At 28.5% G+C, this 15728-nt stretch overlaps 1 protein-coding gene across 7 annotated transcripts in view; it reads right to left on the bottom strand.

The window, feature by feature from the left end:
* The window catches only part of LOC129956883 (uncharacterized), a 49884-nt gene extending 35388 nt beyond the window's left edge, over positions 1–14496 (bottom strand). Inside the window, exons 1-3 of one of the 7 annotated variants that reach the window (XM_056068890.1) lie at positions 14371–14496; positions 12537–12621; positions 1583–3798 (exon numbers count right to left, since the gene is read on the bottom strand). In XM_056068890.1, the coding sequence (XP_055924865.1) occupies positions 2173–3534 (1362 nt within the window). In that variant the 5' untranslated portion in view covers positions 3535–3798; positions 12537–12621; positions 14371–14496 and the 3' untranslated portion in view covers positions 1583–2172. The other 6 variants (XM_056068893.1, XM_056068889.1, XM_056068891.1 and 3 more) reach the window with 6 other exon arrangements.
* Positions 14497–15728: the final 1232 nt, after the last annotated feature.

The following is a 15728-nucleotide window of genomic DNA, read 5'->3' as shown; positions in this document are numbered from 1 at the left end:
CGAATTCTTCTGAATGTGGATAGGATTGTGGGTAAAAAAGTTTAAGAAAATTTACTCTAAACTTAATCAAATTTGAATTGGTTATTTTCTTTTCTTCTTTTTCATTTTTAAAAACATTATAATTATGTAAATACCGTAAGACATTTTCTGTTTCGGTGTGCCTTTCTTCTGTGCGATTTTTCAATGTAATATATAATTTTTCAGATAGTGATGTGTGCTGTTCTTTCAGTGACTGCAACATGAAATTTATTGTTGCATTAGCTGTTAAAAATTAGAATCTCTCCGACACAATGCCTCAATAGTCAGTTTTATTGGAAGTAGAGCTGATATAGTTCTGGATATTATGTCGAATTCACTATCTGAAAAATTAATTTACAGGTTTAAGTCGATTATTGCTTTTTAGATTGGACTTCTCGTTTCAAAAATCGTTCCATCATTAAGAGTAAACTCTTCCAACGTGTTTTAGAATCTAATATTAACATATATTCTGTTTTATTTTCAGTTAGTATATATTTTAGTAAAATATACTTTTTAAAGGGGAACGTTTAAATATCTTAACAACTTTTCGAACAATAAATTATAGGAAGCAATTCTTGATAGGTTAATATTTCATCCTCATTAGCAATATCTTCTTCAACAATTACATTGTCATTATCTTCATTGTCAATATCACTCTCATTCTTACTCTTTTCAAAGTTGGAATCCGAAATTTCTATATCCCCAGTATTTGGATTCTTCTGTTCTTTATTTTTTTGGTACATCTTGTACTCCTAATTGAATTCCATGTGCATAGCACAACTGCTGATTTGCACCTATCAACTTTGCAGCTTTTTTCATAATTGTTGCTCCATCAGTCGTTAAGGATACAATATTTTCTTTCAGGGATAATCCATGTTTCCCTAATTTAGATTTAAGCAATTAATTAAGCCGTTAATTAGCTAATTAATTTCGCCCGTTATGGAGACACAAAAACAAAAACGCATACTATTTTGATATGTTTGCGATACCTGAACATATAGTGGAGAAATTTTTAAAATTTCTAGTAAATACCGAGAAACCGGTATTTAAACTTGTGAATACCGGTATTACAAAATTGTACAAATGGCTCAAAATACCGGTATTGCAATCCCTAGTTGTCACCAAAATGATGCCTATTTTTCAAATGCTAACGACAGATAATCTGTGGAAAGGTGTTCAAATTTTAAATGCATTTCCCCCCCCCCCATAATGCATTTTTTCAAGATTTCTTGTAATCAGATTAAGTGATGAAATTCGGAACATATCTTTTTTTAAACATTTTACATTAATTCTGATTCAGCAAATTTGAAAAAAAATGTGTACTTTAAAAAATATAATTAAAAAAAATTAGAATTTTCAATGAAATATTTTTCATTTTTTATAGAATTAACATTTTTTTTCCAATTGCTGAATCGAAATTAAAGCTCATATATCTGTGTTTCATTTTTAAAACACTTTTGAAAAATAACCAGGAATATTTTGAGTTTTAGCAATTTAAAATCATCCTAATATTTCTTTAAAAAATTAAATTAAAAATAATTGCTAAAATTTTTTATGCCGTAATTTTTCTTATTTGTTAAATGAAAATTGTAAGTCAATTAATTCCATCAATCTAGATAATTTGTGGTGCAAAACAATTTTTAATTGATACAATTCTTTTCTTTTTTTAACGTTAGATTTTTTTTTTTTTTTTAACAATTGCCATTTTAGAATTCACAATTTTGAAAAAAAAAAAGTTTCCAAAAGAGCAAACTATCACGAAGCATTTTTATAACACTGTGCAGTTTTGTTTTGCGATATCAGACAACAAACATACAGTTACAATATACAAACAGATCTTACAAAGAAAATTAATAGACAAGCGGTTTCTGAATCAAATCTTCAAATTATCTCCTAGAAAATTGGAATGTTTATGTTTTCTGATTCATAATCTTGATAATCTGTGGTAAGAAAATAACATAAAATTCTTTGCCAGTTATTATTATTTGCTTCCTAAATGTTTTTATTGTTCGTCGCTGGCCTTTCTTCTATTAGTTCTTCATCTGGTTGCCTACGTGCTTGAAAATCCATTGGATCCATCTAATTTATTTTATTGCAAATTGAGAAGTCACGGTTAGAAGTGCAGTTATCTAGACCGTATACTTAGAAGTACCGTTAAGGAATATCGTTCACCAGCTTAATGAAATGTGCACCAACGTCCAGCTCAAAAAGTGATGGAGCATAAAAATTTAATGCTACCAAAAATCTCTCTCTGTCTTCTTTGGACAGCCTGGATTCGCGAATAAAAAATTCCACAAAATCCAACTTGCCTTCTCTTATTTGTTCGTAACAATTGTGCAGTGCTTTACGACTCAAGACAAGTTCCAACGTTTCCTCAGGGTCCATATTTGTAAACATAAATTTGATATTTTCAGTATCTTTACGTTTAAAAAAATTATCTAAATAATTTATGGAATGTCTGAAACCTTTAGGAGTGATCAGAAAAAGATTCCGAAAAAGTTTTGAAGGATTATATAAGTATTTAAATTGTTGTAACAGAACAAACTGCAGCATTTCATAATCGTCTTCTACAAAGAACGGCAATACAAGCTGTGCAACCTCGAGAAAAGCATCTTGCCGTGGCCAATTCAGAAAGCTTCTAAGGATCTCACACGATGAATGTTCGAGAACGTACTGAAACTGTTCCGTATTCATCTTGGTCAACAAATAACAGAAAACCTCGGTGTATTGTTGAAAGCTGCCATTCACGTTTTCTGCTACATATTCGGCCGTTCTCACCAATGACGCATCTTTTTCCTCGCTAGTTAACTTTTCAAAAAAATATTGAGTCGCTGTTTCATAACCGTTCTTCGCAAATAATTCAAAAGCTTGTTGATAAATAGAAGAGTCGTGTCCTACCCATCCCATAAGATAGTTTTCTAACTTATCTACTCTTCCTTTTAGGATGCAAGTCCAAAAAATAATTATTTCTCCCGTATCATTGCATGGAGGAAATTGCCCATTGTTATAAAAACACTTTTTATTCAGCGGGGACATTTTTTGCCAAATGTTTTGAATATCTTCATCAAGGCAATACAGACAAGCTAACTTAAATCGCATGTTGATGTCAAACTTTTCATCGCGGATCATTGCCTCAGCTGTTTTCCGAAAATTTATAGTCCCCATATGTGTCCAATGCAAGTGTTTTAGATATTCTGGACACTGAAAACTTGAATGCTTCGATTTTAAAAAAAACTGGTGGTACTTCGACCATTTATATGTTTCCATAAAAATAAGATTTAGTAGATTAACTAACGGCTCCCTCATCGATTCAGGTAAACAGAGTTCGGCTACAATGCTTTTGAACAGTTCATGTTTTAATTTTAACCTTTCCTCGCCATCTCTATAAACCACAGTAGAGGGAGATATATACTTGACAGGGTCACTAACCAAAAGGACAGCCACTTTTCTTAGAGAAATGTCTTCGAGGGACAGACTGTAAAGACTTTTGAGTTGGCTATCAATTGGATTTGACATAGCCGGCAATCGAAATATTGTCACTTTTTTAAACACTGACACTTCAAAGTTGTTCGTTCCCACTAAGACTATCTAAGGACTAAATCGTAAGTGAACCTCTAGATGCCGTTAAAAAGCTGATTGAATGATAAAACAGTCGTTTCTAGATCTTTCAAAAGTAGGAGTTTTTTTCTGGATTGTAGTCTATATAATAGTAGATGTTGATATTGAGAGACATTTTTTTTAAGTTCATCGCCTGCATTTTTCTTCAATAATGCTTGGTACCTGTAAAAAAAGAACAAACAAAATTATTGAGAAAGAAAATATAAAAATCAAGGAGACGTTGTGTCCCACAAACTTTTTCGCACACTCTCTAATAAAGGTATTATTTCTGAGAACGCCTTACATAGCATTGTACAATAACTGCGAAATATTAATTTTTGTCGTGATTTTAGCATTTTGACTTTCTTTTGTTTCATCCTTGGCGAGAAATTTAGCTATAAAGTCCTGGCATACAGTTCATGATTCCGAAAAACTGCATTTGTGTTATCGACACGTTTTTCTCAACAGATTAAAATCAAAATTTGAACAAAACTGCATTTGAAGTTACAAAATCCAGGACCAAAATTGATACATTTAAGTCCTAGCGTTTTTCAATAATCGTGTTTACATGTTTCTAGAAGGACAGATCGAAAGACGGTCAATTCCTAGTTGGATTTCACTCAGAATTTCATAGGTGTCTACTCTGTAATCGTTAACTCTGAGGATAGAATTTTATCTAACTCTCTTCGATTGGTAGCTATCGTGTTAACTTATATTCGAACAGCCGGGTAGACGATCTTCCTATGAATGGATTTTACTCAAAATTTTATAGAAATCTGCAAATTTGGTGAAAAGACCGCATACCAAGTTTGAACCGTCTAGCTCAAATCGTTTTTGAGGTATCTTTGTCACAGAAAACACGCGACCCTTTTTCAAAAATGCATTTTTTTCGAATCAGGGAGGTGTAAAACGTGGAGATTCGTCAAAATCTCGAGTCATGTACATAATTTTGACTCATGAAATACTACTAAGATGAAATTGCAGCTCTCATCCCGTTGTTGCCAATAAATGAAAATAATATTAAATGAATTTACAATATACACATCGAGTACTGAAAGGGGGAAATTAACTACATGTTTCTCACCTTTGTCTGCATGTCTTTTTGTTTGTGCACAAATAAATATTTTATTCTTCAAAGATGAATCAGGAATGCTTATTTGAAAAGTAAAATATTTCAAATTATATTTAACCCAGTTTTTGATCATTCCGCTATAAAATATTTGATGTAGGCACATTTTTAATTGCATTGCCGATTGGCAACATTAGATATAACGTTTCATTAGATCTTAAGATCGAAAGGCAGTTCGGATATTATGTAACAAGATTATTTAACTTAAATCTCAACTTAACTAATTATATTTTATATTTGTTATTCCTTTATTGGCTTTTAAAGAGAAATTTGAACGTCGGTATTCCAAATTCAAGTGAACGATATTAATTTTTAAAGTTTCAACTTTTTTACTTTCTCGTATACGTAGAATAGAGAAAACATAGTAATTGCCAAAAAATTCGAGATTTTGTCGAATCTCCACGTTTTACAATTCCCTGATTTCGAAAAACACGTTTTTGGAACTCAGAGACAGTATGTCTTTCACAAAGATAAGTCAAAAACGATTTTAGCTAGAAGAATGCAATTTGGTATACGGTCTTTATACCAAATTTAGAGTAAAATCTGTTCCGAGGAAGTGCGTCTGTCCAGCATTTCGAATATACGTTAATATGATAAATAAGAAACGGCGAGAACTATATGGATAAGATAAGGTACACAGATTTAACATCTACAATTTAGACACTTAACAAAGTTTGTGCCAACTTGAGCAACGGCTTGCCTGTTTGTTGATCTGTACTTTTAGAAACATATAAACATGATAGCTCAAAGTCTCAATGGCTTAAATATATCAAATTCTATATGGAATTTTTGTAAAAAAGTAGTATTGTGTTAAATTTTTATTTAAATCGATTGCGGAAATTTGCGTCAAAAGCATAGATCTGATTTCTCTATGCTTTTAATCGCATGTCAGAGATTAATCGCCGAAAATGACACGTCAGATTCAGTAAAAATGTTAAATTCTGGCCATAAAATGTTTCGTAACTATCGTACGCCAATACCATGTAAAGCGTTCTCCGGCAGGATAAGTTTAAAAGAAAGTGTGTGAAAAAGTTTTGGGGGAACCAGTACGCTGGTTTTATCTTGGTTAATACAATATTTGAATTAATAGTTTCAATTAATATTTGAATTTAAAGCCAAGATAATAAAAATATATTATTAGCGAAATTTAGGAAATACGAAAGATCTATTCAAAAAAACTCGCTTAATTGTAATTAAATTAAATCTCAACATTATAGGCAAAAATAATTGGTTCTGCAAATGGCGGAAAGTATTTTATACCATTCATACGGCCGGAAATTAAGGGTATACGTTATAATTCGTTTGACTAAAATAAAATAATAAACTATTTTATAAACAAGCCTATGTTGGAGTCAAGACATATAAATTAAAACTTACATTTTTTTTTTAAAGCAGAAAGTACATGTAAATTTAAAAATAAAATGTTGCAGGACTGGCTCTTTTTCAGCCATGTCAATAAACGAAATAACTGTAGGTGTTTTCAGTGAGGGAAAAAAATAATATAATTAGGATGCGCAAAGCAGGGTAAGAGCCCTAGGCACTGTTGCTATGGTGCACAAAATTAAAGAATCATTTCTTTGCATTGAAAAGAAAAATTTATTTCATTTCGTTGTATTTAAAAAGTTTTTATTTCTATTTTATTGAATTTTTATTTTGAATATTTTTAATTATTATAATGAACCCTTACTCACAAGATTTTTAAAAATTAAAACAGGCTCAGCAAAATGTGAGAAGTTTAAAAGCTTTTGGCAACAGGCTTCCCTGATTGGGAATAAGGGATTATAAGTAACTTAAGGTTATTAGCTTATGATTCAGTGCTTATGGTTATTTTATATGTTAAACAGGAAAAAATTATAACAAAACTCATATTCAATAAATTCCTTTATTGCATGAAAAGCAAACAGTAGATATTTTAATTCTTTCAGATTTATGTGAAAAGAAATAAGAAGATAACTGGAGATTGTATAAATAAAATAAAATTTTCAGTGTGAGTATCAAATATGTTTAAAAAAAAGATTCGATTTTTAAATAGCTGGAAAATAAAATATATTATCCGAAACTATGTTCCTAAAAATTGAATCATGAATATTAGTAAATATATTTATAACTGATACAAATAGATGAACATCTCAAGGCAAAATAATGAATAGAAAATACTCAAAATAAAACTAAATTTCCCAGTTTTTATTATTCTGTGCATCAATAGAAGACAGGAAAAAACCGTGGTGTCAAACTAGAAGCCGGAAAGATAACCATACTTTGATTCTTTGAAATCTTTTTTAATTCGAAAAGATCAACACCATTCTGAATGATTGATATCTTGGAATTTCTACTTATGCTTTTGAAAGGAGAAAACCAAAAATGATTTTCATTAAAAATAAAAGGACCTATCATGGAAATTATAAACAACAAAAGTACTATACTATGATTGAACTTGGTATAGATATGATAACAAATAGCAATAAGATATTTTTACTACACATACAAATTCTGAAATTTACTTCTTTATATTACATAAAGCAGCTCTACTGACACTTAATGGCAATAGCAACAACAAGTGCTCGCTACGAAAGACGTTTCAGCTTTCATATCTCAGAACTTCAGTGACAAACACACACACAAAAAAAATTCCATGTTTCATTCCTTTTTAGTATAAACTTATTTCAACTCAATCATCAATACTTTCACATTGTTAAAAGTAAGGAGGGGGAATTTATTACATTTCAAAATGTTCCTGGAAGTATTGTACAGTTTTTTTATAAGTAAATAATATTTTTTACTAAATTATAATGAAGAACAATTTTATATGTCATGGACCAATTAATTAAGTGTTAATTTTAATTCATCCTTCAGTTTTCTTGTAACTACATACCTTTATGTTTCATAAGTGCATTTTAAATTTGTTACAGTGTTAGATATATTATTAAATGCAACTAATTGAAAATTTTAATGAATATATTTAATTTGAGCATGAAATAATTGTGCACATTATTGTGTGTGTGTGTGTGTGTGTGTGTGTGTGCGCGCGCACACGAAGCAGGATGCAGTTTTGAAGACAGTGAAAAGACTTTCGATTTCGTGACGTCATTTCACTTCATTATGAAGAAGCAGGCATATGTACAAACGATGAGCATACACACAACACAGACCGACACAGAGATTAATGATGAAAAAGCATTAGAACATTTTATCCCTGGTCTTATATAACCAGAGAAATTGATAGGGAAAATATTTCCTCATAGTGTTAATAAATAATGAGATTTCGATAGGGATTTTCGTTACACGCGCCGACAAGATAGAGGAAACACAGGGAGGTTTTAAAAATGAATTTGTCTCGTCAGCAGTATTTTGTCCCTTCACGCGGAGTGTGGGAAAGTTAGGCTTTAAGCCGATTCAACAATTTTACATAGCATCTCTCGAATAAATTAAGTAGAGACAGTGGAATTGGATCAAGAAATAAGAGAATATTTTAGAGTTATTATGGGCTAAATTAAGATAAAATCTTGGAAATTAATTAAATTGAAATTAAAGTTTAAAATATCATAACATACATACATATACATACACACACACACATATATATATGGAAAATGGAAATGATTACAACGGCGTATGGCAAAAAGTGGCTAAGTTCAATTTTGGGTTTTCTCATTAAAAGTTGTATTGAAATCTTAGATAAGAACATATTTACTTGGAAAAACATTTATATATTCTGATCATATTTTATTTTTATACAAATAACCGATAAGATAATCAGCAAGTGCTTGAAAATTTGGGGTCAAAATGACCATGTGCATGTGCTAATGTACAAAAAGTAGGTGATTCTGCTGAAGGGTAAAGTATGATATAAATAGATATCATTTGTATTTGTATTCATCAATGCATTAAAAGTTACATACTAACAACTATTTGATTTTTTTATTAAACCTGATTTGAGTTATTAAAACAGGAATGAAGAAAATTTTTGTGCACATTTAACATCAAACAACAAACATTTTTTAAATATTCTTATGATACATTTTATGATCAAGGAATGTCCATAAATAACGACCATTGCAAAGCCATTTGTAATGCTTAAATACTATCAATTCCAAAATACTTTAAATATTATTATACAAGTTCAACTACACTCTCAATTTCTGCATCCTCTGGTCTTAAAAAAAATGAGAACAAACATAAAAGCCGCAATACAAAAGTGAAAAAGAAAAAAGGGGTGTATTTCATTATTTGCTCTAGACCTTTTATATAGGTACACCACTGAGGACAAGTCTACAAACCTGCCTATTCTGCCTTAAGCATATTTAATTTAAAAACATTAATAAATTATGAATTATAATAATTTTTTTTTAAATTTCAATTAATGAAAGGTTATGTATAAAAATGTTCATTTCACACCGATTCCAATACCCAGTAAAATATAGGATTGGATTGTATCTTTCAATTTTTATGGTACAACCCAGTAAAATATGAATTGAACTGATGGCAACTCAGCCCAGAAAATGCAATTATAGAGAGGTAATTTGAAACAATGAATTTTAATTAATTACTTATAAAAATACATATTATGGTTCCAATTTTCATTGCTATTTCATTGCTTTTCTGAAATTTCATTGCTATACATTTCCAAATTTATTTTTAAAAAATATTTCATGCAGTATTTTATGAATACACTTTTCATTTTTCTAATAAATTTCAAATAATTTCTACAATTACAAAAATATATTCCATGCTAGCCAGAGTTTAAAGATGGGGTCTTTCTCCGCATATTGGGATTTCTTTTCATTACATTATTTTAATAGGATTATTTTCCTTATAATTTTATAATTTATTTATAATTTTTGAATAATTAAACATATGATTTAAATTCAAAATTAAACAATGATGAAGTTTTTTATAGTTTTTTTAAAAATAATATTATTGGGGTTATTTTTTCTTCTGTAATATATTTGACATCATAAAAATACATTATCACTCTTTAAACTTGGAGATCAGCATTTTTTTAGTTACCATATTTAATCAGTAAAGTAAAATTCTTTACGGATTTCAAAGATTATTAAACACATTCAATATTACAAAAAAATATTTATTTTAAATAATTTCATTAATTATCCTTTATATATCAAGAATAGGTTTTGATTCAGCAAGCTATTTACCTATTATTATATTTAGCTATATAAAGTTTAATAATTTCCTTTTCCAGTCTGAAATTAAAATTTTAGATAGGAATGGAGAAAAAAGTGTAACACTATAAAAGGAATAGAAATAAGACTTCTAAAATAGCACATGCCACAAGCCTATTAAAATTTGATAATTCTTTGCTGAGATTGGATCGTAAAAATCATTCAACAAATAAAGAAATTAGGTGAAACTTTCTGTAAGAATTATTCACAGGAAGACAGTATAATAAAATATGAGCATAAGAAAATAAATATTCATAACGGTAAGTCATTTTTGTATAGTGAATTATATCACACTCACATGCTAAATTCAAAGTCATGAAGAAAGTAAATATTACAATAAAAAATATCAAAGAATAAATAAGAAGTATTGCGTAGGTAAATTTGATGTTTCTAAAATATGAAATTCTTATATTTTATTAGATTAAAGTAGAAGAAAAAATTCAGCTATAATTTAATAATCTTATTCATGTTTATTGTATTATTTTATATTACTATAATAACATTGGATACAAATCTAATAAACTTGAATATGAATCTAGTAATATTGAGCACAAGTCAAGGTTGTATACATTAAACTAGACACTAAATTTCTGGCCTAGGCATATTAAAGTGCAAGGTATAGGTTCAAAGAAAGCCTTGAAATAGTCAATGTAAAGCTAAATTTCTGACACCACTTATCACCAAATACTAGTAATAACACAGTATAAATAGTAGCCCAATGTCGGCATCAAATTTTAATGTAGCGATGCCAAATTAACAAAACAAAAATAATTATAATAATAATAATATATCTGTACTATTATTATTTTCATCAAGTAACTTATAGTAAACCTGTCTGTCAAGATGTAAAAAACAAAACTTCATCAAATCATGAAACACATACTTTTTCCATATAGTAATATCAAATACAAAATCAACTTCTTTTCCAAAAAATTGGCTTAAAAAAAATCTTTTCTTACTTATACCAATTTCATTTTAATTTCAAGTTCTTTAAAAGGACTAATTTTAATTTCAAACAAATTAAAACTTATTAATCAGCCCATAAGCATAGCAGGTGTTTTACAATTCAATTCTGCAAATACACAGCACTCAAAGACAATCATTCAAAGGCTAATGCTCCCAAATCAGGAATCAATTGTAAATTTAGTTTAAAATCATTCATAGTGACTTGATAAAATGATTATTTAAGACTGAAAGTTTGATTTTTTTAACATAGAAATCACATTTCAGACATAAAAAAAGTAGTGCAAAAAAAAAAAATGCTCTTTTTTTTCCTATTTAGTTGAAACTGACTAAAACATAAAAGAAATTATATAAAATTGAGAAATCCTCCAAATTTTTAAAAATCTATTGACAAAAAATAGTAGATAATACTTGAAATACTTGTGCACAAAAGAAAAAGGCGTACAAAATACAACCAAAGCTGATTTATACATATAATTTTGATATGGGTGAAGAAGATCAATAGAATGAAATGTGCTGTGCCTATCGCGATTAGGAATAGAAACAACATCACGATAAGAAATAGAAAATATTTGCAAATGCTCTAAAAACTAATATGGCAAAAGTTTCCGATTTGGAATGTTATTAAAATGATATATAAAAAATTTTTCTTCATATATTATTGATTGATACCTTTAAGCTAAAGCACCTGAAAGCAAAAAATCAAAATAAATAAATAAAAATGAACTTAAATGTGTATTTAGCCTATAAAATATTAAAATCATATTTAGATATATATATTTGTCTCAATGAGTTCATTATCAATTCAAACAGGAACTTTCTCATTTGTTAACAATATTTTATAAAAAAAATATATATATAAAAAAAATATTCAGAAATGCACTATGCATATTTGATTTAACAATTGACAACTTATATAAATAAAATAAAAACTTTATTTCATTTGGTATGAATAAAATTAATAAGTTTTATTCAAAAAAATTAAAATGATAAGGAAGCTAATTATTTAAATATTGATATAAATAGTTATGCAATAAAATTTCTGATTAATAAACACAATTTTACCATGCCCACTGTTCTTAAAAGAAATATAATTATATCTATGTCAATAAAATATTAAAAATTGTTTAATTGCTTTCAGTTAAGTTTAAAAAAATCAAGGAATTTGCACAATTAACAGCAACAAATCAGAGACAATCACATCATTTAAATTGAATATAAAAAATTCCCAAACTGAAAGGCATATTAGTAATAAATATAAATATTTGTAACAAATATTAAATTTAATTCATATAATTTAATTGAAAATTATGATAATTTTAAATTCTTAATTGAATATAGAGGATATGAAAGTCTTTTCTGCATTAAAGGATATAAAACTGAGATGCAATATTAGAAAAATTTCACAAATAAAGAACAGCTGCTTCACTTTCTCATTGGAATTTTGAAATGTGGACATGCAAGATGCTTTTCTAATAACACAGCACACTTTAATTTCTTTTATTATTTTTATTTTAAATATTAATAATTAAATATTCAAAGCAGGTTCTGATAATATCACTAAATTAACATCTGGAAATTTTCTATCAGGATTCAATGTTATATCTGAATATGAAAAAGAAAAAGGAATGGGTGAAAAACAAACTTACATACTATTAGCAAGCTGAGAAAAATTCCTTCCAATCACATCTTACTTCAATTACTTTGATACACATTTTTCCGATTTCATTTTTGCTAAAAAACAAGCAAACAAAGAAGATATATTCAGTGTAAACTAGTAAAACCAATATGTTCAAAGTAAATTGCATTTTAATCATATCAGTTAATTTATTACTGAAAATCTTTGGTAAATTTAATCACATCAGATATATTAAAACAAAGATACATAAAAAAACTTCTATACATAGGAAATTTTCCAGAAATGAAATGTGCAGTACATCAAATGTAATTTCTCTAATAAAATTTATATACACATAATGCAGTCAATAATTCACATCTAATAAAGTAGATGATGTAGAAATGTAAAGAAGTTTAGTAGAAATGTGCTTCCCCAATTCTTACTAAATCAGAAATTCTTGAAAAACTAAATAGTTGCTAAAAAAAGAATTATTATTTTCTAGTAAGTCATATATCACTCTTAGTTCATGTTTCACTCAACCATCTTCTATTTGAAGCGAGATTTAAAAAAAAAAAAATCTAGTTAATCTTTAGAATTTCATAGAAAAAAAGCCCTGTAAATAAAAACAAATGATGAAATGGTTTAACTTAATTAATAATGTAAGAAGAAAATTGAAATGAAAGCTCAAAATCAAATAAAAGTTTTGTTTCTGTCTTTTTTTTTTTTTTTGTTATAAAATATTTTTAATTTACTGTAAGTAAATCGTTATATGAACAATTATTGAAATAAAATACTTGAATAACCTCTCGTTTTATGCCCAAGAAGAAAAAAAATGTAAATTGTTATAAATCGGAAAATGCTAAAAAATCATGAGTATGCATTTTTCAAGATCAAAATTTAATGTACTGAATTTTTACCTAGACCCATATGCATAATTTTTTCCCTTATTTTTCAAAAAGTTAAAGAAAAATGCTGAAATAAAGCAAGATAAAGGTTTATGTTTTAGTTAACTAAGCCAGTATTTGCCATTCCCAATACTGAATTATCAAATAAACAAATGACAGTGAGCATTTCAATTTAATTTCCGTCATTTGATTCACAAGGGCACTGTATTCAAATACTATATCATATAAAAATTAGAAAATCATTCAAGAGATTTTCTTTCCCACGTTTTTAAATTCATTGCTGAGTGATGTGATTGGTCCTTTCGTTAGTTGGCTATAAATTGACAAACCAATAATTCTGGCAAAATTTTAATTATTTTTAAAAAAATTTAACTACGTTTAATTCAATTTTAACTTTTGAAGTTTAAACTTAAATTTGTTACAAGGTTGTTTAAAATTTTTCATTTTAATAAAAAATATTCAGAAACCCTCCTCGTACTTATTAAATAACAGTGAAGGATTGGCGATAATTTCGTTGGCGAAAATACCACTTTCTCTCTGTACAATTTCTCTTAACAGTATAAACAAATACTTACTTTTTTACTACTTAAAAGTAAGAAGCTCACTCATCGGTTGGCGCGTTTTGGTACTACATTTGGCTCTTGCACAGTTAATTCATAATAACCTGCACAGTTAATTAATAATAATTAACAGAATTTGCTGTTTCCAATTATCAAGATATTTCAAATGTTTGAAACACTGCGAAATTTTTTTGAATTTTTCATTTCAAAAATCAAACAGTTACGGAAAAACTGGGGAAACAAAAACAAAATTAATCTTAATTGTTTAACAACAATACTAATAACAAATTTTGCATGAATATACGTCAATATATAAGAAATCCACAAAAAGATTTTATTAAACCAGTAAACAGCATTAAAAAAATATATGATGTTAAAATATTTTTAATCTTGGTTATACCTGCGATTCTGTAAATGGTCGACAACTTTGATTGTTTGTTTGATTGGTGGGTTAGGAGATTTTTGGCAACAAAGGCTGTCATCACAGCGTTCAACAATATCTCCAGTTAATAAATGTCAAAAAATTTCAAGTGTTGGAGGAAAATATGGAGAGATAGTTTATCTGCAAATGCTTTACTCGTGAGTTGTTTAAAATTTCTGGTTGAAAGAGAGTTGAGGCCCAACTTCGACCAGAGCCTACGTCTGGTGCTTGCGTATTTTCGGCAGTGCAGTAAGATATGATCCAAATAATTCAGAGAGGCATGTTTCGCAATTTGGTAGATTCGACAGGTTAAAACGATGTAGAAGGCCAGATGTAATGAGTGTTTTGGTAGAAATTCTAGCGCAAATGATGTCTTCTCTTCTATTTCTTGCCCATTTACCAATATTTTTTATGTCTGGAATTTCTCCAAGAATTTCATAAAATACTATTTGCTCTGTCTATAGCTGTCTGTTGTTTTTCTTTTTGAGATTTGTTTGATACGTCAGGTGATGTCTTCCAATGCGATCCATTCAATGCATGGGCTGATTTCTGTTACTGATTTTGCGATCAAGTCCGCTTTTTCACTCCATAATACTGTCGAATGCCCCGGGATCCATAGAAAAGTAATTTGTTGATTAATCTGAGATTTTTCCACAATTTTATGAATGATGGATCGGGATTTATAGGAATATTTTTGAAGTGCTCTAAGAACTGAAAGACTATCTGTAAGAAGAGGGAAAGTTTTCTTAGAAACGGAAAGATAATCCAGAACCTTGCAAATTGCAAGAGCTTGAGCTGTAAATATTGAGTTGATGTTGTAGATTAAAAAAGCAAATTGAGACAGATACGAAATGCCGGCGATTGAAGTTAATTTTTGCGAGTTAGATGCATCAGTTGCGATAAGAAACATATATTGTTTGAAGTCCATTTGTAGCGTTTCTTGAAAACTGCCATTAACAGCTGTGTGGGAAAGATTTGTTTTGTAAAGGGTATTTTGAATTAATAACACTGCAATTTTCTCTTGGAAGTTGTAAAAAATGTTGATCAAAAATAATGCGATTCCAATTAATGTTTAGATCAGAAAAAATTTTACCCAAAAAAATTTTGCCCTGTTGAATACGAGCAAGATTGAAATGTTCTAAATCTAATTTGTAGATGGCGGAGAAGAAACTGATAGAAATCTGCTTAATGAGAAATTGTAAGGATAAACGTTTGATTTTTTTCACTGAGAATTTCCTTATTGGAGATGTAAAAGAGAGTTTTATTTGGTGTCCACTGTGGAACACCAAGTGCAATGCGAAGTGCTTTGGTTTGAATAATATTACATGCTTTCATGT

The sequence above is a fragment of the Argiope bruennichi genome, chromosome 11 (assembly GCF_947563725.1).
Source record: "Argiope bruennichi chromosome 11, qqArgBrue1.1, whole genome shotgun sequence".
NCBI lineage: Eukaryota > Metazoa > Arthropoda > Arachnida > Araneae > Araneidae > Argiope > Argiope bruennichi.
The sequence above is the reverse complement of the archived record's forward strand: the minus strand, read 5'-3'. Positions and strand labels throughout refer to the sequence as shown.